The 26062-nt window shown below is 40.1% G+C and overlaps 1 protein-coding gene across 13 annotated transcripts in view; it reads right to left on the bottom strand.

Moving 5' to 3' along the window:
* The window catches only part of CATSPERB (catsper channel auxiliary subunit beta), a 187038-nt gene that overhangs the window by 25072 nt on the left and 135904 nt on the right, over positions 1 to 26062 (bottom strand). For all 13 annotated transcript variants that reach the window (XR_015149463.1, XR_015149462.1, XR_015149466.1 and 10 more), the window contains 4 exons: positions 23695 to 23849; positions 20604 to 20758; positions 6926 to 7116; positions 3940 to 4278 (listed from right to left, as the gene is read on the bottom strand). Coding sequence is in view for 8 of the 13 variants with exons in the window: in XM_086363202.1 (XP_086219328.1) it covers positions 3940 to 4278; positions 6926 to 7116; positions 20604 to 20758; positions 23695 to 23849 (840 nt within the window). In the remaining 5 variants the exon portion in view is untranslated. The remainder of the gene's footprint in view (positions 1 to 3939; positions 4279 to 6925; positions 7117 to 20603; positions 20759 to 23694; positions 23850 to 26062) is intronic.

Here is a 26062-nt window from a genome sequence, read left to right as displayed (position 1 = left end):
ATTTCTCATGATGTACTCTGCATAGAAGTTAAATAAGCAGGGTGACAATATACAACCTTGACATACTCCTTTTCCTATTTGGAACCAGTCTGTTCCATGTTCAGTGCTAACTGTTGCTTCCTGACCTGCATACAGGTTTCTCAAGAGGCAGGTCAGGTGGTCTGGTATTCCCATCTCTTTCAGAATTTTCCAGTTTATTGTGATCCACACAGTCAAAGGCTTTTGCATAGTCAATAAAGTAGAAGTAGATGTTTTCTGGAACTCTCTTGCTTTTTTGATGATGCAGTGGATGTTGGCAATTTGATCTCTGGTTCCTCTGCCTTTTCTAAAACCAGCTTGAACATCTGAAAGTTCACGGTTCACGTATTGCTGAAGCCTGGCTTGGAGAATTTTGAGCATTACTTTACTAGCATGTGAGATGAGTGCAATTGTATGGTAGTTTGAGCATTCTTTGGCATTGCCTTTCTTTGGGATTGGAATGAAAACTGACCTTTTCCAGTCCTGTGGCCACTGCTGAGTTTTCCAAACTGGCATATTGAGTGTAGCTCTTTCACAGCATCATCTTTCAGGATTTGGAATAGCTCAACTGGAATTCCATCACCTCCACTAGCTTTGTTCGTAGTGATGCTTTCCAAGGCCCACTTTACTTCACATTCCAGGATGTCCAGCTGTAGGTGAGTGGGACTGATCACACCTTCATGATTATCTGTGTCATGAAGATCTTTTTTGTACAGTTCTTCTGTGTGTTCTTGCCACCTCTTCTTAATATCTTCTGTTTCTGTTATGTCCATACCATTTCTGTCCTTTATCGAGCCCATCTTTGCATGAAATGTTCCCTTGGTATCTCTAATTTTCTTGAAGTGATCTCTACCATTTCCTGTTCTGTTTTCCTCTATTTCTTTTATATATTATATATATATTATACAATTATTTTTATAATGTCTTTCTGATTTTTCTATCAACTCAAGATTGAAATTTGGTTTCCTATGCTTGTTGACTTTTTCTTATGTTGGATCATTTCCTTACATGGTTTTAAAATTATTTTTTTCAATACATGGTCAATGTAGATAGATATTTTTTTAATTTGAGGATAATTGCTTTACAATATCATGTTGGCCTCTACCATTCATCAGCATGAATTAGCCATGGGTATACATATATCCCCTCTCTTACGAACCCACCTCCCATCTCCCACCCCATCCCACCCTTCTAGGTTCACAGAACACTGGGTTGAGCTTCCTGTGTCACACAGCAAATTCCCACTTGCTATCTATTTTACATATGGTATGGCACCCCACTCCAGTACTCTTGCCTGGAAAATCCCATGGACGGAAGAGCCTGGTGGGCTGCAGTCCATGGGGTCACTAAGAGTCGGACATGACTGAGTGACTTCACTTTCACTTTTCACTTTCATGCATTGGAGAAGGAAATGGCAACCGACTCCAGTGTTCTTGCCTGGAGAATCCCAGGGATGGGCGAGCCTGGTGGGCTGCCATCTCTGGGGTCGCACAGAGTTGGACACGACTGAAGCAACTTAGCAGCAGCAGCAATGTATGTTTCCATGCTATTCTTTCAATTCGTCCCACCCTCTCCTTCTCCCACTGTGTGCACTAGTCTGTTCTCTATGTCTGCGTCTTCCTTGCTGCCCTGCAAATAGGTTCATTAGTACCATCTTTCTAGATTCCAAACACATGCACAGAGCAAAGTAAGTCAGAAAGATTGACTTTTTTTTTGTGCAAGTCCATGTTACCTGGTTTATGAAAGTATTCATACAGGTGGTTTTGTGCTTCCTTAAGCTGGGGCCCAGGGATTGTAATGATTTCTCAGTTTGGGATTCTTGTATCTGGTGTGTAGTCTCTGGGTGTTACACAGTCTAGAAGTTTGGGTTTTTTATAAGAAATTCTTTTTGAGTCCCATGGAGATCATAGTCCCCCTATCTCCTTCTTTGGGTTGTTGGGTAGCATTGTTCTTATTGCCTCTTCACCTCTCCACTATCTGATGGTTCCAGCCTTACTTAATGTTCTCAGTTCCAACTTCATACCACAAGGTAGAAATGTCTAAAGTCTACATCTTCAAACCAATGGCTGGGCATTAAAACACATTCCACTGTCTACATCTGAGCCTCATAATCTTGTAGGAGCTACATATTAGCTAACTCTTTTGATTTTGAATTCCCTCTTCATTTCTTGTTTTTGTTGCTCAGTTGCTCAGTGGTGTCTGACTCTTTGTGACCCCATGGACTGCAGCACACCAGGCTTCCCTGTCTTTCTCCAACTCTCGGAGTTTGCTCAAACTCATGTCCAATGAGTTGGTGATGCCATCCAATCATATTGTCCTCTGTCATCCCTTCTGAAAGAATATTCAGGATTGATTTCCTTTAGGAATGACTAGTTTGATCTCCTTGCAGTCCAAGGGACTCTCAAGAGTCTTCTCCAACATCACAGTTCAAAAGCATCAATTATTTGGTATTCAGCCTTCTTTATGGTCCAATATGCTCACATCCATACATGACTATTGGAAAAACCTTATCTTTGACCAGATGGACCTTTGTTGGCAAAATAATGTCTCTGCTTCTTAATAAGCTATCTAGGTTTGTCATACCTTTTCATCCAAGGAGCAAGCATCTTTTAATTTCATGGCTGCAGTTGCCATCTGAAATGATTTTGGAGCCCAAGAAAATAAAGTCTGTCACTGTTTCCATTGTTTTCCCATCTATTTGCCATGAAATGATGGGACTGGATGCCACAATCTTCGTTTTTTTTAAAGTTGAGTTTTAAGCCAGCTTTTTTCACTTTCCTCTTTCACTTTCATCAAGAAGCTCTTTAGTTCCTCTTCGCTTTCTGCCATAAGGGTGGTGTCATCTGCATGTCTGAGGTTATTGATATTTCTCCTGGCAATCTTGATTTCAGCTTGTGCTTTATCCGGCCTGGCATTTTGCATGATGTATTCTGCATATAAGTTAAATAAGCAGGGTGGCAATATACAGCCTTAACGTACTCCTTTTCCAACTTGTAACCAGTCCATTGTTCCATGTTCAGTTCTAACTGTTGCTTTTTTACCTGCATACCTGAGGTTTCTCAGGATGCAAGGAAGGTGGTCTGGTATTCTTATCTCTTTAAGAATTTTTCTACAATTTGTTGTGATCCACACATCAAAGGCTTTAGTGTAGTGTTGAAGCAGATGTTTTTCTGCAATTCTCTTGCTTTTTCTATGATCCAGTGGATATCTGATTCCTCTACCTTTTCCAAATCCAGCTTGAATATCTGAAAGTTCTCGGTTCACATACTGTTGAAGCCTAGCCTGGAGAATTTTGAGCAATACTTTGCTAACGTCTTCATTTCTAGTGACAAGATTTTCCTTTTTCTCTCTCCTCTCTTTCATCTTTTTTCCCTCACTTTTCAGCTAAGTTATTTACTAAAATTTTTTGTTTTACTTTTTTCTAGCATGCTATTTTATCATCATCTTTAGTAAGCTTTTTATTTTTAAATACATAAATACTTTAAATAAATACTTGGAAAATGGAGCAAAGTATAGAATTCTATTTAAAAGTGGGTTTTTTTTTTGGCTTAAAATAAATATTTGAAATGGTTATAACAATAACAAGATAATTAAAAGGTTTTCTTTTCAGAGGGCAGCTAAAATTTAAACTAAAATCCTCTGTAAATTTGGGCTGGTAATATAACCTCATTTTTCTCATTTATAAAATAAGGATTATAATCTAGCCCATTAGGATAGTCATAAACCATAAATTTTAAATGTATAAAAACATTTAATATACAGTTTTGCATAAGTGCTCAATAATTAGAAGGTTATACTGTTAGTGATAGAATGCCACCTACTAATGAAACCAAAGATAAAGGAAATATCAAAGAATGTATTTTACATGCAACAAAAGCAATAATATCTCCTCTTGTTATTTCCCAATAAAAATAAACTTACGTTTTGTATTAGGTATGACCTTCATTTTTAAAGTGTGAGATTTCCCCAGATCAATGTATTTCAGGACACTGAGGGATAGTGAATCATCGTGTTGTTGAAACCAGTAATTACACGGTTTTGCATATATGTTCCATGTTTGTCCATTCCTTTTTCCAAAGTTGTATAAGAACCAGGAGTCTTTTTGAAAGGTCATGTTATGGGGGACTATTTCAGGCATGGTAGCAACAGCTAAAGCATTCTCATTGTCCAATATCGTTGTGATCAGGAAGCTGCTATAACCAGGAATCACCACAGTCTTTTCTATATCCGAATCTTGAAATGAGGAGATAACACCTGGAGCTAAAACAAGAATGATTTGGCATAAAATAGAATGGCCAATGTTCTCCAAGCAATACTGGTGGACATAACTGAGGAATATATTATTTGAGTTTTTAAAGTATGGTCTTAACTAGAGAACATATTTGTCAGATTTCTGGTCATAATTCAAATTATTTTGTTGAAAGTGTATCACAACTTCTACTGTAAAACTAGTTCTATAAAATTCTCAGCAAAAAACAACCCACATAGGGTTAAGTAATTATGAGAAAGTTGATTTCTTTTCTATAGAACTAGTAAGAGCCTTAATAACCTAGAGATTGGAGAAAATCCATCAGAGTAGATATGAGAGAAGTCAAAAGATGGCTGTTTGAAGGAGAGGGAAGTCATTATTTTAAAATGTTTTTGAAACACATCAACAATGATACTCACCTTGTTCTGAAAAAAATAAATAGAAGTAGTCTGAAGAGAACCTCATAATTCCTTTATTATGCACACATGTTCTAATTTTTCCCATTTCAACAAACCAACAAAAAACCCTTTTCTACATTTCCTTCAACTACCATCTCATTTCTCTTTTCCCCTTCACTGTGAGATTCCCCAAAAGGATTGCCTTATTCACTGTCTTCAATTCCCTGCCTCTTGTAATTTTTTGACCCTAACCCAATGACTACATGTCATTTTTGTCTACATGATTCCACCCAACAACAGCTTTTGTCAACTTTACCAGTGACTTTGACACAGATCCATCGGGCAGTTTTCTCTTCTGACCTTTTTTCTAAACCCACCTCTTGGCAGCATGTAGCACAGCATCACTTCTTCCTTCTTGAAGTAACTTCTTCACTTGGTTTCTGAGACATACTCTCTTCTCCTAGTAGACCATCCAGTCTTCCCCATCTCTCTGACCACTAAATGTTGGAATACCAGAGATTGGATCTCAAGCTTTTTCCTTTCTTTATCTACACCTGCTTTCCCAGTGATCTCATTTAGTCTAGCAGCATTAACTATCATATATGCTGACCACTGGGCTTCCCAGGTGGCTCAGTAGTAAAGAATTCACCTGCCAATGCAGGAGATGCTGGTTGATCTCTGGGTTGGGAAGATTCCTTCAGGAGGGAATGGAAAACTGCTCCAGTATTCTTGCCTGGGAAATCCCATAGGCAGGGGAGCTTGGCAGGCTACAGTCCATGGGATCACAAAGAGTTGGGCATGACTGAGTGACTGAGCACACATGCATGATGCTGGTCACTCACTTTCCTCTCCACCTTTTGACTTTTTGAGATATAATTGATACATAATATTAGTTTCAGGTGTACAACATAATTTGGTATTTTGGTATTTTTTTGGTATAAAACACCAAAAAAAATTAACAAAGTGGTGATCAGTACATACCTACCCATAACTACTTAAATGTAAATGACCTAAATTCTTCAATCAAAAGATATAAAGTGGTTGAGTTGATTTAGAAACAAAAATAAGATATGCTATGTGGTGCCTACAAGGGACTCATTTTAGATGTAAGGAAACATGCAGACTGAAAGTGAAGGGATGAAAAAAGATATTCTATGCAAGTGGAAATCAAAAGAAGTCTGGGATACCATACTTATATCAGAAAAAGTAGACCTTAAGACAAAGGCTAAATAAGGTTATTATATAATAAGAGTCAAACAAAAAGATATAACATTTGTAAATATTTATGCACTTAACAAATGAGCACCTAAATAATAAAGCAAATATTCATAGACTTTGAGGAGAAATAGATAGCAATATGCAAATAGTAGAGGATTTTAACACCCTACTTTCATCAATGGATAGGTCATACAGATAGAAAATCAACAAGGGGCATGATTGAACTTATGTTTTAGTAAGATCACTTAAGCTGCTCTGTTGAGAATAGACTGGGCATTTGACAGAGAAAGGGCAAGAAGGAAAGCAGAGAAATCAGTTTCCCTAAAAACTATTGCGTTGGCCAAAAAGTTTGTTCAGGTTCTCCTGTAAGATGTTATGAAAAACCCAAACAGACTTTTTGGCCAACTCAATAAATATGCAATTACTATTCAGCCCAGCAATTGCACTCCTGGGCATTTATTCCAGAGAAGTGAAAACATATGTATACACAAAAACCTGTACACAAATACTTAAGGTAGAGTCAAAATTCTGTCTATTGTATGATTCCATTTATGTAATATTCTGGAAAGGAGAGAATTTGGGGAACAGAAAACAGATCATTGGTTGCCAGGGGCCAGGGTTGGGAGAGCAAAGAATTAGGAGAGAGTTTTATGGGACTGATCACAATGGTGGCTCCATCATTGAATGAATTTATCAAAATCCATAGACATACACTGAAAAGAGTGAATTTTACTGTATGTAAGTTATACCTTAATAAACCTGACCAAAAAAAAAAAAAAGAGAGAGAGAGAGAGACTATTGCAATAATCAAGTGAGAGAAAGTATTAAATGTAAGATACCTGTTATTTGTCCCAGTGGAGAAATCAGGTTTTATTATATTAAAAATAAAGAATTCCTCTAGGAATTTAAGTATATGTAGACTTCTGTAGATTATCAATTGGTTTAAATTTTGAAATCTATTGTTCTATAAAAGAGCATGAACACTCATCCCAAAAGATAATTCTTCATCTTCCCCAGCCATCAGAAATATCATTATACTTACTTTGTAACTGAAGACTAAGTTTATAGGAGTGATTTCCAGCTTCACTAATGGAAAGGGAACTGGACAAACAAGAGCTCTCATTTACTTCCTCTATTCCAAAAGGGTCTATCAGTTCTGCAATAACTGAGGACAAAAATCCTTCAGGAGTGTTATGTTGAAATACCTTTCTTATGTAAGCTGTTCCAGTTTTCCTAAAAACAAACCAACAAATATCAAGCAATTTGGATAAAACAGTGGTTTAAATTAGCAAGTTCATAAACATATAATTTATAAATAAAAAAAATACCACAAACGGTTAACAAATGAATATTTGAGTAACATTTATTCAATTTTATTAGTAATTGATGAAATGTCTGTTACAGCAACGGGATGTGATTTTTCACCTATCAAATTAAGGAAGTTTTTAAAAGACAGTAATTAATATTACTATTAATTACTTATTAATGGTAATAAGAACTGAGAGAGACTGACATTAATGAAATGGTAAAATGGCACACTACTCCTAGAAAGCAGTTTGAAACTATGCATTGAGTTCTATTTTTTTTTTTTTTGCCCTCTGATCCCATAAATCTACTGATAGGTCTCTATCCTAAGGACATAACTTGAAAAACAGAGGGGAAGAAAAGTTTTCCACACAAAGATGTTCATCACAGCATTATGATAAAAGTTAGAAATAAAAATGCCAACAATAGGAAAATTAACTAAATGATAACACCTCATCTACCTAGAAAAAAAGTATCCATTAAAATGATTCTTACAAAGAGTTTTTCATTACCTAAGGAAAGCGGTCACATTATAATGTCTAAAATAAAGAAGTATAGTGAAAAATGTTGAAATGAATGTTGAAAAGGACTAATCCATAATTCATCAAAGTGTTAACAGTCATGATTTTCATTGTCTTCTTTATATTTGCCTTGTAGGAAATTTCTGCAATGATCATGTGCTTTATAAGCAAGAAAAACAACGTTCAAATGTTAAGCTAAGATGTGTATGTGTGCTAAGTCACTCAGTCGTGCTGACTCTTTGCAACCCCATGGACTGTAGGCCACCAGGCAAGAATACTCGAGTGGGTTGCCATTTCCTACTCCACGGGATCTTCCCTACCCAGGGATCAAACCTGTGTCTCCTGTGTCTTCTGTATTGGCAGCCAGATTCTTTACCACTGAGCCACCTGGGAAGCCCTAAGCTAAGATATCTATATCAAGAAAAAATAAATCTACACACAGACCTTATACCCTTCACAAAAATTTAACTCAAAATGAATTACAGACTTAAACATAAAATGTAAAACTTCTAGAAGATAACATGGGAGAAAATCTAGAAGAACTTGGGTATGGTGATGACTCTTTAGAGTCATCTTTAAGGACAACTTTAAGGACACAATCCTTAGAGTATCCTTTCACAATGAATGAAAAAAATCAACAAGCCATACTTTGTTAAATTACAAACTTATGCTCTATGAGAGACACTGTCAAAAGAATTAGAATACAAGATGTGGGCTGGGAGAAAATAGTTATGAAAAACATATCTGACAAAGGACTGTTATCCAAAATAAACTATTGGGGAAGAATAGAATCTCCTTTTCCTCTACTCTTCTAGGTTCTGTGCCTGGGACCCTAGAAATTAAACTGACAAAGGCCATATTAACAATAAAAAATTAACAATTTATTAATGTGTATCATCCTTACACAGGGAGAAGCCTCAGTGATGAGTAATTCAAAGGAATGTTTAGAACCTGGGGCTTATGTAGCATCTTAATAAAGAATAATATATTTGTGGGGAAGTGACAAGAGACAGAAAAAGGGGATAGCTCAGATGGTAAAGCGTCTGCCTGCAATGCAGGAAACCTGGGTTCGATCCCCAGGTTGGGAAGATCCCCGGAGAAGGAAATGGCAACCCACTCCAGTACTGTTGCCTGGAAAATTCGATGGATGGAGGAGCCTACAGTCCATGGGATCGCAAAGAGTTGGACACGACTGAGCAACTTCACTCACAAGAGAGAGAAAAAGGGGATAAGACTTTTAGGGGTGGCAAACTGAAAAAGTAAATACATGGGAGAAACTATTGTAAGAGAAGGGTTGGTTTTAATAGTGCTTATTGTGAAGAATTCTCTCAATGTCTCTAGACTGGTAGAAGTCTCCAGTTGTCTCTGATGGTTAAGAATCATCCTGCCTTTCTATATGTCTGCTTTTTCTTAATTGCCTTTGACTAAAAGTAATCCTTAAGCCAAAACACCATATTTTGGATTGATAGATGCCAACCCCCACAATACAAAGAAGTCTTAAAATTCAACAGTAAGAAAACAAATAGCCCAGTGAAAAGTGGGCAAAGAGTCTAAACAGACACCTCGCTGAAGAAGACATGCAGATGGCAAATAAACATATGAAAGGATGAGTATATGCATCATATATCATCAGGAAATGCAAATTAAAACAACCATGAGATACCACTACATACTTATTACAATGGCAATAATCCAAAATGCCAAATTTACCTACAATGCCAAATACTGCTGAGGATAAAGAGCAACAAGAACTCTTGTTTACTGCTGGTGGAAATGTAAAATGGTACAGCCACTCTGAAAGCCATTTATCATATGATCCAGCAAACAAATTCCTTGGTATTTATTCAAATGAGTTAAACACAAAACCTGAACAAGAATGTTCATGGCACCATTATTCAAAGTAGCCAAAAACTTGGAAGCAACCAAGATTGCTTAATTAGTATGTGAATGGATTAAAACACTGAGGTATATCCAGACAATGGAATGTTATTCAGTGGTAAAGAGAAATGAATGATCAAGTCATGAAAAGACATGAAGGAAGCTTAAATGGATACTACTAAGTGAAAGAAGCCAATATGAAAAGCAACACACTGTGTGATTCCAACTACATGACATTCTGGAAAAGGTAAAACTACAGAGACAGCATCTACTTCTGCTTCATTGACTATGCTAAAGCCTTTGACTGTGTGGATCACAACAAACTGTGGAAAATTCTTAAACAGATGGGAATACCTTATCCGTCTCCTGAGAAACCTGTATGCAGGTCAAGAAGCAACAGTTAGAACCAGACATGGAACAACAGACTGGTTCAAAATTGGGAAAGGAGTATGACAGGGCTGTATATTGTCACCCTGCTTATTTAACTTCTATGCAGAGTACATCATGCAAAATGCTGGGCTGGATGAATCACAAGCTGGAGTCAAGATTGCTAGGGGAAATATCAATAACTTTAGATATTCAGATGATACCACTCTCATGACAAAGTGAAGAGGAACAAAAGAGCCTTTTGATGAATGTGAAAGAAGAGAGTGAAAAAGCTGGCTTGAAACTCAACATACAGAAAATTAGTATCATGGCATCTGGTCCCATCACTTCATGCAAACAGAAGGGGAAAAAGTAGAAACAGTGACAGATTTTATGTTCTTGGGCTCCAAAATCACCATGGATAGTGACTGTAGCCATGAAATTAAAAGACACTTTCTCTTAAAAGGAAAGCTATGGCAAATCTAGACAGCATTTTAAAAAGCAGGGATATCACTTTGCCAACAAATGTCCATATAATCAAAGCTATGATTTTTCCAGTGGTCATGTACGGATGTGAGAGTTGGACCATAAAGAAGGCTGTAATTATTAAGCTGTAAGCAATCTGAAAGAGCACAGCACAGTAGTTAAATGGCCAGACTGTTGTGCTTATGTGCTCAGTCATGTCCAACTCTTTGCGACCCCATGGACTGTAGCTTGCCAGGTTTCTCTGACCATGGGATTTCCCAAGCGAGAATACTGGAGTGGGTTGCCATTTCCTTCTCCAGGGGATCTTCCTGACCCAGGAATCAAACTCATGTCTCCTGTGTCTCCTACATTGCAGGTGGATTCTTAACCCATTGAACCATCAAAGAAGCCTGAACACCGAAGAACTGACGGTTTCAAATTGTGGTGCTGAAGAAAACTCTTAGAGTCCCTTGGACAGCAAGGAGATCAAACCAGTCAATCCTAAAGGAAATCAACCCTGAATGTTCTTTGGAAGAACCCTTGCTAAAGCTGAAGCTCTAATACTTTGGCCACCTGATGAGAAGAACTGACTCATTGGGAAAGACCCTGATGCTGGGAAAGATTGAAGACAAAAGGAGAAGAGGGGCGACAGAGGATGAGATGGTTGAATGGCATCGTCAACTCAATGGGTATGAATCTGAACAAACTCCAGGAGATTGTGAAGGACAGGGGAGCCTGGCTTGCTGCAGTCCATGCAGTCACAAAGAGTAGGACACAACTTAGCAACTGAACAATAACAGCAAAATAGAGACAGTATAGATGTCAGGGATGAACAGGAAGAGCAGAGAGGACTTTCAGGGCAATGAAACTATTCTGTATGATAATATAGGATGTACATGTGTCATTATAGAACTGTCAAAATCCATAGAAAGTACAACACCAAGAGTGAGTCCTAATGTAAACTATGGACTTCAGGTGATTGATGATGTGTCAGTATAGGTTCATGGATTGGAACAAATAAACCACTGTAGTGTCAGACACAAAGTGAGGGAGATATGTGTGGAGATGAGGCACATGGGAACTGTCTGTACTTTCTGATCCATGTTGCTTGATCCTAACACTGCTCTTAAAAAATAAAGCTTATTACCGTAATTAAAAAAAAAAACTATTAACCTCTTTGCATCTTGAGTCACTGACCAATAGCCAGGCAGACACCTTAATTATTGACCCTGCCATCCCACTTCTCCCACCACTGGAGAAGTAAATGAGTCTCTTGTATTCAAGTGTCCAGGATGGCTCTTGGGGGGCAATCAAGCTTCACTCTTACAGGAGAGGTAAGAATTCAGCTTTTAAAGGAGAGAAGAGGGTTTGGGCAATGAAGGATGGGGTTAAAATTAGGAGTCAGGAAGTTCCTGAGGTGGAGAGGAATATCTGTTGAGTGGAGAAAACACTACAGAAAGGCAGTCGCCATCAAACGTAACTACCTATACCAGATAAACTCCAATTCCAGTACCCGTGCTGTTTCTCCAGCCCACTGCCCTCATCCCAAGCCAATGAAGCTGCTTTAATCAAGGTTACTACAGCTTGGAAGGTTGCCATATCCAAAGGTCACTTCTCTTCTTGGTTCTTATGTTACTCAGTCTCTCAGTCACATGGGTCACAGTGGTTTACTCCATACTTTCCAAAACATCTGCCTCCCTTGGCTTACATGTCCCCACTTTAGCCCCCTCTTTTTTTTTTTTTCTATTTTATTGACTATTCCTTCTTTGTTTTCTTGGCTGGGGCCTCCTCTTCTGCCTAATCTCTCTTCCAGGAATGCCCTAGGCCTTTTCTTCTCTATATACATCCATTTATATGGGAACAACTACCAAATGCAGAGCTCCTGCTATTTTTGCGGTATGCATTTGTATATCCAGGCAACTGTCACATCTTTACCTGGGTACCTAATAGGTATTTCACACTTAATATTTCCAATGTGCAAGTCTCACTCACCCTGCCTAACCCTGCACTCCAAATCTCAGAAAATGACAGCATCCTCTACCTAGCTACAAACTAAAACCCTAGCAAATTCTTGATGGCTGTCTTGCTCATTCCCACAATAGCCAATCCACCATCAAATCCTGTCTTTTCTCAAGTACACTGCTTTGACCATCTTCTTTTCTCACCTGTATTATTTCAGTAGCTTTCCAAGGAGCCTGGAGACTTTGACTCTCACCCTGTCCTATACGTTTCACAGCAAGTGATCTTTTAAAAAATATAAATTATTTCACTATCCTATATAAAACTTTTCAATGGCTTCCTCTGGCACCAAGAATAAAATATAAACCCCTATGCAGCCTAAAGTTCCCTATATGATCTGGTGCTTCCCTACCTTCTCACTGACCTTCCAACACACCATCTCACTCTGTACTATCCACACAAACAGTCCAAGTGTAATTGGACTAAGCTCTCCAATTAAAAAAAAAAAAAAACAGTTCTAAAAAAAAGAAAGAAATAGTTCTGGAGATGGACAGTGGTAATGGTTGCACAACCATTAATACTTAATGCCACAGAACTGCACTCTCAAAAATGGCTAAAATGGTAAATTTTATGTTATGCATATTTTGCTATACCCGCTAGGCTGTAATACAAAAAAGCATCATAAATATAAACGTAGTTATTAAATACCAATAAAATTTTCAACTCATCAAGAAGATGTAACAATTCTTTTTTGTAACACTGCAAGTAGCTGTCTTATTTTAAACTACTTTATTGAGTTATGATTGACACATAAAAGGCCTTACATATTTAATATAAACAATGTGATAAGTTTAAGGATAATTATATACCCATGAAATCAACATCATAAGCAAGTCCGAGAAGATGTAACATTTTTAAACTTATACACATCCAACAACAGCCTCACACATACATAAGGCAAAACTGACAGAACTACAATGAAGAATTGACAAATTCAATATCACATCAGAAAATTTTAACATAACTCAATAATTGATAGATCACAAAAGAAAAAATCAGTTAAGGATAAAGAAAATTGGAAAATCACAATTAACACAATTAATCTAACAAGTGAATACTAACACTGCACACAAGAATGTATGAAATGTATAAACAGAGATAATACACAATGACCAAGATAGGTTTATTCCATGACTTTCAGTCTGATTCAACATTGAGTCTATAATATAATTCACAGCATTAAGTAAAAGTTCAAAGGAAAAAATTATATAGATAAGTTCAATAGATACAGGAGAAACATTTAAGTTAAAAACAAAAAGGAAACACCTCTTAAACTGAAAAAAAAAAAATAACTGTAAATGAAAAAGAGTTTTTAAAATGTATGGAAAGGATAGTACGTGATGGTGAAATGTTTAAAATATTTTTTTATAGTCACAACAAGGAAGCCCACTCCTAATGGTCTGAATGTTTGTATCCCTCCAAAATTCCTGTGTTGAAGACATAATGCCCAAAGTGATGGCATTTGGAGATGAAGCTTTTGGGAAGTGATTCAAGTCATTCAGGTGAGGCATTTGTAAATCAGTTTAGTCCCCTGCCCCTTTCAATCATGACAGTATACGGGGAGAAGTTGGCAATCTGTACCCAGGAGAGAGCCTGCACCAGAAACTTACCATGCTGGTACCTTAATCTTAGACTTCTGGTTTTCATAACTGTGAGAAATACATTTGTTTATAAGCCATCTGTCTGGAGAATCCCCATGGGCAGAGGAGCCTGGTGGGCTACAGCTCATGGGGTCTCAAAGAGTTGGACACGACTGAAGTGACTTAGCACACACACACAGCCATCCAGTTTTTTTATGTTTGATTAGAGCAGCCTGAACAGAATGACACCCATTAACTTCGTTTATATTTAATAAGCTCCTGGATACTGTAACAGAAAGAAATGTATAATACGCTAAAAGGCATTAAAATAAATTATCTGCAGGTGATGTGATTATCTGCTTAGAAAAATATTTACCCCTACTCAGAAAATCCAAAAGAATATATAGAAAAAGTACTAGAATCAGCAAATGAGTTTAGCAAATTTAAAACACTTGAGATTGCTACACAAAAGTCAATTATAAGGCATTCTGCTTTGGCTTTTGATGTAGAAAGAAGCAGCCCAACAAGCAATGAAGCAAAATGGATAAATCACAAAGTTGTCACTTTGCTTAAGCCATCCAAGAACTAACCAGAAATCCAAGGGAATAAGCCATCAAGGAAAGTCTCAACACAGCAACAGTCTCACTTGTGGAACAGCATAGAAGCGGGAAACATGGTACTGGCCACAAAAGAAAGAAATAAGAAATGTCTAAAAATAGAAAAAACAGAAACAAAAAACTGCCAAAGGCCAGGATGTGCTGGTATGTGAGTCTGGAAATGCTGGGGCACCTTTCAAAGGGGAGCTGCACTCACTTGCAAGCTCCTTCCCATGGGCCTCAGGAGAAAGACGGGCAGAGAGTGAACCAGAGAGAGTCCCTGCTGGTGGTGTGGGAGTATGGGGCAAGGTCATTAGTGGGAGGTTGGAGAGGGTGGGAGGAAACAGGGAGGAAGTCTCATTCACTTCCCTGAACCTTCTTTCATAAGAAGCAAAAGCCTTGGCTGGGCATTAAACAGTTAAACATAGGCCTCAAAAGAGGTGATCCTGGCCGGGGAGGAGGGCCTGGAGGGTGCTGGCCCTGAAGCCCCGGCTCCCTCCCCTTCACTCCCACCTCCCCTCTCTCCTCCCACCCTCGTCTCCCCCACACAGCAGAAGCTTTAAACTACTGAGAGGGAGGAAGCAAAGCCACCTGTCACTGGGGCACAGGTAAAGACACATTATGAGTAAGGGAAGACTGAAATAATAACCCTCTATCCTTATGGAGAGTCAGGAAGTTGTCCTGGGCCTAAAATTCTAGGAGCGCAAATAGAGTATCCTACTGCAAGAAGAGTCAGGAATCTCCACCCAGGATCTAACTGCAGCTATAAAGCAGAATTTGGTTGGAAGAAGTAATTTTTATTAACAGGTTGTTGTGCTTTTTTTTCCCTTTAATGGAACTTGACTAGCTGAACCTAACATTTAAATGCAAGAACAAAGGCCAAGAAGATCTAAGACAGGGTGCTATTCACACAAGTTACCTGGTTAGAGAAAATTTGTCAGCGTGACCTAGGGAAGGTCAAATACAATAATGAAACAGAAGAGAGACGGAGACAGGCTGATGTACACGGGGAACTAGGATATGTTACAGTGGTGACTGCAGATCAGAAGGGCCGTGTTTGCACAGTTGGTAGTCTATCCATAAAAAAATAAAGAAATCTGATTTCTATTATACTTCATACTACACTCCACATCTATTCTAGATTAAAAACTTCAAAGCTATAAAACTACAAGACATAATAGGAGAATAGCCAAATAGATTGTGATATATTCATATGAGTGAATATAGACACATACATCAATACCAAATAATTTTTTGTATGAAAAAGGCAAATCATAGGAAAGGGTATACATTGCTAAGTAATACATTTGGCAAAATGTAACAATATAGTTTGATACATATGTATGTCAAACCTTTAAAAAAACATTTCTTAAAATGTTCACACAAAATTTAAGATAAAGGTTATTTCTGGGGAGGCGTGGTTTTGGGGAGGAGAGGCAGGAAATAAAAGGAAAGTTGCCCAGAAGTAATAGTAGAAGAGTTCAGGGCCCCCAACAGAGGGGAAGACTGTCACACACCTAGAAGTGAGGGGGGCAGTGGTGTTCAGGTCAAAGAGTCACCCCCATCAGCAGACCTCTTGCCCCTTTATCTCACCTCACTCTCAGTCAAACTCCAGAAGGGGCTGGAAACCATTAGCTAAGAGGGAGGGAGGGCACGAGTCTAAAAATAATAAGAAAGAGAAACTCTTCACCCCCTATACTCTAGGCTCCTCAGACTGGGTCAGGCTCAAATGGGAGTTGGAAAACAGACTTAAATCCAATAAGGGTTTGACGTTTCTTAAAACACTGGACAGCAATGGAGTCTAATTGACTGACTTAGATATTTTTAAGCTAAGGAAACAATTATATACTCTCTAAAGGAAAAGCTATAGGCCTTGCAGATACTTCATCTAGAGACAGAAAGCAAATAGGTCCACAGAGGTGGTTTGAAAAGACAGGATGAAAAGTAAAGTTGATATTTAGCTGATTGAGTAAACAAACTACACATAATCAATCTGGTCATTCATTTAATTAGAATCCTTCAAGCTTTCTGCTCCCTTAGAATAACATCCACATTCCCTACTGAGACTAAAAGGGGCCCACCTGGTCTCGAATAACTTTTCTACTTGGTTCACAACACTTAGGTCACTCTGGTTTTTCTCAAGTTTCTCAAGCACACATCATACTTCTTTGGGCCTGGGGGCCTTTTCCACACTGTGGTTTTGGCTGGAGCCTTTCCCCCACCCGCTTCCTTCACCCTCATTCCTCTGATCACATCTTAAGCATCACCGCCTCTGTGAAACCTCCCCAAATCCTCCAAACAAGGACTCAGCCCCTGAGAACTCTCTCAATGCTCCATGCTCCTCTGTTGCAGACTCACGTTAACTATAATTTCATAACTGTCTACATCCTGTGCTGGAACACAAGTTCCAGGAGGGCATGGGCTTGAATGTCTTCCTCACTCTATCATCAGATCAGATCAGTCGCTCAGTCGTGTCCGACTCTTTGCGACCCCATGAATCGCAGCACGCCAGGCCTCCCTGTCCATCACCAACTCCTGGAGTTCACTGAGACTCATGTCCATCGAGTCAGTGATGCCATCCAGCCATCTCATCCTGTCATCCCCTTCTCCTCCTGCCCCCAATCCCTCCCAGCATCAGAGTCTTTTCCAATGAATCAACTCTTCGCATGAGGTGGCCAAAGTACTGGAGTTTCAGCTTTAGCATCAGTCCTTCCAAAGAAATCCCAGGGCTGATCTCCTTCAGAATGGACTGGTTGGATCTCCTCGCAGTCCAAGGGACTCTCAAGAGTCTTCTCTAACACCACAGTTCAAAAGCATCAATTCTTCGGCACTCAGCCTTCTTCACAGTCCAACTCTCACATCCATACGTGACCACAGGAAAAACCATAGCCTTGACTAGACGAACCTTTATTGGCAAAGTAATGTCTCTGCTTTTGAATATGCTATCTAGGTTGGTCATAACTTTCCTTCCAAGGAGTAAGCGTCTTTTAATTTCATGGCTGCAGTCACCATCTATAGTGATTTTGGAGCCCAGAAAAATAAAGTCTGACACTGTTTCCACTGTTTCCCCATCTATTTCCCATGAAGTGGTGGGACCGGATGCCATGATCTTCGTTTTCTGAATGTTGAGCTTTAAGCCAACTTTTTCACTCTCCACTTTCACTTTCATCAAGATGCTTTTGAGTTCCTCTTCACTTTCTGCCATAAGGGTGGTGTCATCTGCATATCTGAGGTTATTGATATTTCTTCTGGCAATCTTGATTCCAGATTGTGTTTCTTCCAGTCCAGCGTTTCTCATGATGTACTCTGCATAGAAGTTAAATAAACAGGGTGACAATATACAGCCTTGACGTACTCCTTTTCCTATTTGGAACCAGTCTGTTGTTCCATGTCCAGTTCTAACTATTGCTTCCTGACCTGCATACAGATTTCACAAGAGGCAGGTCAGGTGGTCTGGTATTCCCATCTCTTTCAGAATTTTCCACAGTTTATTGTGATCCACACAGTCAAAGGCTTTGGCATAGTCAATAAAGTAGAAATAGATGTTTTTCTGGAACTCTCTTGCTTTTTTTGATAATCCAGCAGATGTTGGCAATTTGATCTCTGGTTCTTCTGCCTTTTCTAAAACCAGCTTGAACATCAGGAAGTTCACGGTTCACATATTGCTGAAGCCTGGCTTGGAGAATTTTGAGCATTACTTTACTAGCGTGTGAGATGAGTGCAATTGTGTGGTAGTTTGAGCATTCTTTGGCATTGCCTTTCTTTGGGATTGGAATGAAAACTGACCTTTTCCAGTCGTGTGGCCACTGCTGAGTTTTCCAAATTTGCTGGCATATTGAGTGCAGCACTTTCACAGCATCATCTTTCAGGATTTGAAATAGCTCAACTGGAATTCCATCACCTCCACTAGCTTTGTTCATAGTGATGCTTTCTAAGGCCCACTTGACTTCACATTCCAGGACGTCTGGCTCTAGGTCAGTGATCACACCATCATGATTATCTGGGTCGTGAAGATCTTTTTTGTACAGTTCTTCTGTGTATTCTTGCCATCTCTTCTTAATATCTTCTGCTTCTGTTAGGTCCATAACATTTCTGTCCTTTATCGAGCTTATCTTTGCATGAAATGTTCCTTTGGTCATCTCTTCTTAATATCTTCTGCTTCTGTTAGGTTCACACCATTTCTGTCCTTTATCGAGCTCATCTGTGCATGAAATGTTCCTTTGGTATCTCTGATTTTCTTGAAGAGATCCCTAGTCTTTCCCATTCTGTTGTTTTCCTCTATTTCTTTGCATTGATGGCTGAAGAAGGCTTTCTTATCTCTTCTTGCTATTCTTTGGAACTCTGCATTCAGATGTTTATATCTTTCCTCTTCTCCTCTGCTTTTCGCTTTCTCTTCTTTTCACTCTATCACAGCACCTCCCTAAGTGCCTTGCATGTAGTAAGTATTAAAAAACTATTTGTAGAAGAAGAAAATATAGGGCTCATCCTGCTTCACCCCTGACCATCTAGACATCTTCCTTTGGCCTATGGCTGACCTCATGACTCCGGCTCCCAAATCCTTGACCTTTCTGGTTGAAGTCCCACCTGCCTCCAGTTCCCAGATCTGGCTCTTTGCTACCATGTCTTTCCTCAGAAATGCCCATTCTCTAGTTTCTGTGCAAGTAGAGCAAAGTTACTGACTGTACACAGAACATGCTATGCTGCTTTTTAAACATTCTGATCTTTTAGAGAATTATCATATGTTTTCAAAATAATTAGGATAAAAATTGATATTAATAGAGATGATACTAATTATATGTTAATTTTAAAGAGTGATTCTCTACGTTTTCTACAAAGACATACCTATATAAACAGGCATTAATGGATCTGTAATATCATACATACAAAAGCCATCAAAAACAAATAGTTCTCAACGATCACAGATACTTTTCTTTGAGACAGAAGGTTCTACAATCATTGTGGAATAAAACCTAATGCCAACATCTGCTATATTATGTTTGCTTCCTGTCTGCATATCTACCTCTGAGGGAGGTGTTGGGTGGAGTATGGAGCTGTTGGCTGCTGCTGCTGCTGCTAAGTTGCTTCAGTTGTGTCCAACACTGTGCGACCCCATAGACGGGAGCCCATCAGGTTCCCCCGTCCCTGGGATTCTCCAGGCAAGGACACTGGAGTGGGTTGCAATTTCCTTCTCCAATGCATGAAAGTGAAAAGTGAAAGTGAAGTCGCCCAGTCGTGTCTGACTCTTAGCAACCCCATGGACTGCAGCCCACCAGGCTCCTCCATCCATGGGATTTTCCAGGCAAGAGTACTGGAGTGGGGTGCCATTTCCTTCTCCAGCAGCTGTTGGCTATAGGAAATTATCTAGTTGATAGCCCAGTGGATGTACAATACAGAGATTTCAACCTGGTGGAACAAGGCTCACCAGTTTGGGAACAGGTGAGTTTCTGGTAATCTGAGACTGTTCCTTTTCTGGTTGTTAGATGTGTGTGTGGGAGGGGGCAGTTGTAGAATTCATATTGTTTTTCAAAGATTTTAAGCCTTAAAGGCAGCTTTCAGGGTCATTGGCTCTTGCTAATATCTTGGGAGAAAGCATTCCTGAGAACTCTGCACACCCTGTCAGGCAGTATTTCATGCAGGATGGTCTCCTCTATGTTAGATTTGCTTGTCATAGGGCATATGACAACTGCCATGGGAGTGAGCTCTGAGGATAAGCAGTACCCAGTGTAGCCCAGACATTTTTGATACTCAGGACAACAAGCACACATTTCTTTAGCTTGGCTTGAGGGTGCTGATAACCTGGCCCCATATTCCTAAAACTGGGGCACTGTGCAAAGCACCTTGAAGTCTACAAACGTGTATGACCTCGCAAGGTGTTCAAAAAGACTTACTCTCCTTGACTAAGAAAATTACTCCAAAAAAGTAGGCTCAAAATTTAGAATTTAGATACCAGTGTGCAATCTAAGTAAAATGTGAAGCTAATCAGTACCTACCTGGAGTGTATCAATTTTCCAAAGTGAATGTCATAGAATTGCTTAGTGTGTACTCTGTCCTTTGGTTCATTCTTGGGCACATATGCATAAAATATCATTTCATTTAAGGTGAGATACTGTGGAGCAAGGGCAGTGTCAAAGCCCATGTCAAAAGCCTGGAACATGAAAAAAGAAAATATTGAATTTATTTAGACTGCAAGGAGAACAAACTGTCAATCCTAAAGGAAATTAACCCTGAATATTCATTGGAAGGACTGATGCTGAAGATGAAGCTCGAATATTTTGGCCACCAGATGCAAAGAGCTGATTCATTGGAAAAGACTCCAATGCTGGGAAAGATTGAGGGCAGGAGAAGGGGGCTACAGAAGATGAGATGGGTGGATGACATCACCAACTCAGTGCACATGAGTTGGAGCAAACTCCAGGAGATAGTGAAGGGACAGGGAAGCCTGGCGTGCTACAGTCCATGGGGCTTCAAAGACTTGGACACGATTTAGCAACTGAACAACAGCATAATTCCATTACAACAAAATACAAATAATGGATTTGCTTCCATTTCACATCAAAACAATACTGCTTTTCTTATCGATAGAAGGAATATCGCTGAATATCCACGCAGATGGGAGGGAAAACACACTTTTCTATTGAGGAGGAGAGGAAATTCTGAAGAGTTAAGTTCAGTTTAACATTCCTGTATAGAAGGCTGCAATGGCAGACAGGAGTGTCTTGTCTCATATGTGGGGGAGGAGTTTAGAAGTGCAGGTTCTAGAACTTGGTTCTTGTTTGGAGTATTCTGTAAGCAAGGGGCTGAGAAGCACCTCCTGACACTTGAGAGCTACTCCCACCATGTCATACTGGTAACTCTGTACTGCTGCTGCTGAGTCCTCGAGGCTGGTGGTTCACAAGGCTTTTCCTCTCTCTCTCAACACAGACAACTTTGGACCAGATTTCTGATATGCAAGTCATCTTTCCAACATACCCTTCTCTGATGCTGACCTTGTCCAGCTTTGGGAAATTGTAGGAGTGAGAAGACAGGTGGGGACCAGTCCCCAGGGGATGCTGGAGTTGCCCTGGTTGCTGTGACATGAGGACGGAGGGGTAGATGCTGCAGTCTGATGGAGCAGCCATCATCAAGCAGTGCCGTTCAGACCCATGTTCTGTCATGCCTTTGCCTCTGGTCTCTGAAATTTGGGAACTCGCTGAGAAAGGGAAACAGATGCCAGGAGAATACACATGGGACTGAGCATGTATTGAACAGATGGCTTAAGGACTCTTGCAAACTGACAAGGCTTTAGGAGTTCTGTGTGACATTCGAGACTGGGAGTGGCAAGAACATCCCATGAAAGAATGTGCAAGTCCTGGCAAAGACAGCATAGTGACTAAAAACACAGGTCCTGAACCTGTTGCCCCAAACTGATTTGATGCCTGATTCCAGGAACTAACCAGTGGTGTGTATAATTTGGGGTGAATTATTTACCCTCCCTGTGCCTTGTTTTCCTTGTGGGTAAAATGAGGATAAGTAATTGTTATAAAGATTAAGCATTCACAACAGTATTTGGCACCTACTGAGAGCCAAACAAGGTTTATGGATCATGTGTATTCAGAGAGGACACAGATATAGTTTGTTTTGGGAGAGGGAGGTGATAATATTGAGTGCAAATTCCTTGAATGAAAATTCCTTGAATGCACTCACCCTGAGTATAAAAACCCATTTTGGCTTTTGATTTTAATAATTTAAACTTTCACGTAAGAGAACATTTTCTACAAATTGTGAAGTTAGTGAAAATTGAGGTAACTGCTTTTTTTGGTTAGGGCTACCCTGCTGATCACAGGATTTGATTTGTTTCTATGTAGCGCCACACAACAGACTGGTGAATAAATTACACAGGGAGTCACATGATGGCATCTTACTGTCACCAGGAAGTTCCACTTTTTTCCCTGTCAGTATCTCAGAAGACAGGGAAGTTAAAGCACCGTGTTCTGAACCACAGTCTTGGCCTGGTAATTTTGAGTGATTTATTAAAACTAGAGTCACCCTTGGAGAAGGCAATGGCACCCCCACTCCAGTACTCTTGCCTGGAAAATCCCATGGACAGAGGAGCCTGGTAGGCTGCAGTCCATGGGGTCGCTAAGAGTCGGACACGACTGAGCGACTTCACTTTGACTTTTCACTTTCATGCATTGGAGGAGGAAATGGCAACCCACTCCAGTGTTCTTGCCTGGAGAATCCCAGGAACAGAGGAGACTGGTGGGCTGCCGTTTGTGGGGTCGCACAGAGTCGGACACGACTAAAGCAACTTAGCAGCAGTAGCAGTAGCAGCAGAGTCACCCTTTATTCTATATCCTTTAAGCTAAAGTGCAGATTTTATTAGATCCCAGTTAAAAAATCTGTTTATTTGCTGATATACTGATGAGAACTCATTATCATGATTATGTGTTCTGTGATGAGTTTGTAGGTTCAAATATCTTTATAAGTTGGAGAAGGAAATGGCAACCCACTCCAGTATTTTTGCCTGGAGAATCCCATGGACAGAGAAGCCTGGTGGGCTACAGTCCCTGGGGTCGCAAAGAGTCGGACACGACTGAGCGACTTCACTTACTTACTTATCTTTATAAGTGGCCTATTGTACATTAAAATTATTAGAAAAATCTGCATGAAGTATCATCTGTGATGCAGATGATTATTCCTTTCTCTGTTAGCATTAGAAAAGGAAGAAACAAGTGAGGGTTAGTAAGAAAGAAAAGTCAACAGTGGGGAAAAACAGAACTCATGTTTCTTTAAGGTCAACCTTGAGAGAGTCAAACTCACCATAAACCTGGGTTGGATCTAGTTTAGAACATCTGGTGGTTTGCTGTGAAAACATTTATATGAAAATATTCCAGGTGAGTGTGTAAATCTATAAAGCTCTGTATGGGACTTAAAAGATTTTGGAGATGTTCCCTGATATATGAAAGTTTTTCCTTTAGTTAAAAATAGCAAAGAGTATTAAGAGTGTTTGTCCCAAGGAAAACACTTTCCCTATTTCTCTGTATATAGAATATGACATCTATTAAAACAAGGCACACTGTTTCAACACATTAGATCACTGACCTGTCCAAAAATACCTTTAGAATTTCCAAAGGCAGCAGGTGATCCACCAGCTTCAAAGTGGTCTGGAGTCAGTTTATGTATGAATCCCATGTGGTCATAGTATAAAGTGAAAACTTTATCAGAAATAGATCCAATTTTACTATATTTTCCTAACCCTGTTAGGAAAGAAATGGATATCACTTGATATTGATACGATACACTTCAGTTCAGTTCAGTTGCTCAGTTGTGTCCGACTCTTTGCGACCCCATGGACTGCAGAACGCCAGGCTTCCCTGTCCATCACCAACTCCTGGAGCCTGCTCAGATTCACGTCCATTGAGTCAGTGACGCCATCAAACTAACTCATTCTCGGTCATCCCCCTCTCCTCTCGCCTTCAATCTTTTCCAGCATCAGGGTCTTTTCCAGTGAGTCCGTTCTTCACATCAGGTGGCCAACGTATTGGATGATACAACTAGAGAACTTTTAAAACTCTACCTTATAAAAACTCTATTTAAACTAAGAGGTGAGAGAAGTGCTCTGAGACTCCATAATTAGCAAATTCATGTTAGTTTTTGTTAAGTCCACGGAAAGTTTTTTTCCAAGCTCCATTTCATTAGCAGGTGGACAGTGAGCAGATGTCTGGAGGAAAGGGGGCTAGCTCCCCCTGGCGGTGGGTTCTCTTCATAACACTGAAATCAGACTCCCCAGTAGGTGGAAGTGGAGAAGGAAATGGCAACCCATCCAGTACGCTTGCCTGGAAAATCCCATGGACGAAGGAGCCTGGTAGGCTACAGTCCATGGGATCGCGAAGAGTCGGACACGACTGAGCGACTTCACTTTCACTTTTCACTCTCATACATTGGAGAAGGAAATGGCAACCCACTCCAGTGTTCTTGCCTGGAGAATCCCAGGGGCAGAGGAGCCTGGTGGTGTGCTGTCTATGGGGTCGCACAGGGTCGGACACGACTGAAGCGACTTAGCAGCAGCAGTAGGTGGAAGGCAGTGAGAAAATAACCCTCGGGGAGGCAAGGGGAATTATCAGTAGAGACCACTGGGTCATTAGCTATGCTAGGATTAATATGTTGAACCAGACTTGGTTATCTCATGTTTCTCCTGTGTCCTGGCAGTAATCTCGTGGTGCAGCAACATTCACTAGACCAGACATCGATCCACTGAAAGAGAGTGCGCCCTCTCCTGGATGGACGATGGACGCCCAAGTCTCAGTATGAGAAAAGCTGATATCCAAGCCCCAGCCACCAAGCCCTCTCATCCTCCCAGTTTGGCCAGGGTCTCCTGGCCCATTCTCCTGTCCCAACCCCTAAATACTGGAGTGACCCAGGACTCAGTTCTTAGATCTATTCCTCTCACTCTCTCAAGATATATGGTCCAGTCTCAGGTTTTTAAATACATCTTTATGTGGATGATTCCCAAATTGAAACCTCCCATCTGACTCTTTCCTGAATGCTAGACTTATCTATAACTGTCTAATGACATCTCCATATGCATGTCAGCCATGTATCTCCCACGGAAATGATCCCATACTACACTCCTAACCCTCACACAAACTTCCTCCATGTTCAGCCTTGTTACTCACCCAGTCGTGTCTGTTTGTGACCCCATGGACTGTAGCTCACCAGGTTCCTCTCCAGCAAGAATACTGGAGTGGGTAGCCATTCCCTTCTCTGCAGATCTTCTCAATCCAGAGATAAAACAATGGTCTCTCGCATTGCGGGAAGATTCTTTACCATCTGAGCCACTAGGGAAGTCCTCCTCATCTCCAATAAGGGAACTGCATTATTCCTGCTGCTCAGTCCAGAAACCATGGTGCCATTCTTAACACCTCTCTTTCTGTCACACCCTGTATCAAATCCATCAGGAAATCCTACTGACTTTAGCCTCGAGGGGTACATGTATAAAACCCAGCCTCTCTCACCAGAATCACCCTGGACAAGCCAATATATACATTTAGTTATTAAGAAATTTATGAGGAATTACCTCATGCAATTATGGAGGCTGAGAAGTTCTATGATCTGCTGTCTGCAAGGTAGAGAAGAAGTGCAAGCACCAGGACAGTTGGTGGTGTGACTCCTAATTGGAGCCCAAAGGCCTGAGAACTGGGTTGTTGGGTGGGAGAGCAGAAAACAAACGTCCCAACTTGAGCAGGTGCAACAAGAAGCAGAAGGGGTGAATTCCTCTCTCCTCCACCTTTTTGTTCTATTTAGGTCTTCAACAGACTGGATGATACCCACCCATACTGGGCAGGGCAGTCTATAGATTCAAATGTTAATCTGGTCCAGAAACAGCCACACAGACACGTGCAGAAATATGTTTACTATGGGCACCCCTTGGAATCATGATGCTGTGATCACTCACCTAGAGCCAGACACC

The sequence above is a fragment of the Bos grunniens genome, chromosome 21 (assembly GCF_055505025.1).
Source record: "Bos grunniens cultivar Pamir isolate PY7600 chromosome 21, Bosgru_T2T1.0, whole genome shotgun sequence".
Lineage (NCBI taxonomy): Eukaryota > Metazoa > Chordata > Mammalia > Artiodactyla > Bovidae > Bos > Bos grunniens.
The sequence above is the reverse complement of the archived record's forward strand: the minus strand, read 5'-3'. Positions and strand labels throughout refer to the sequence as shown.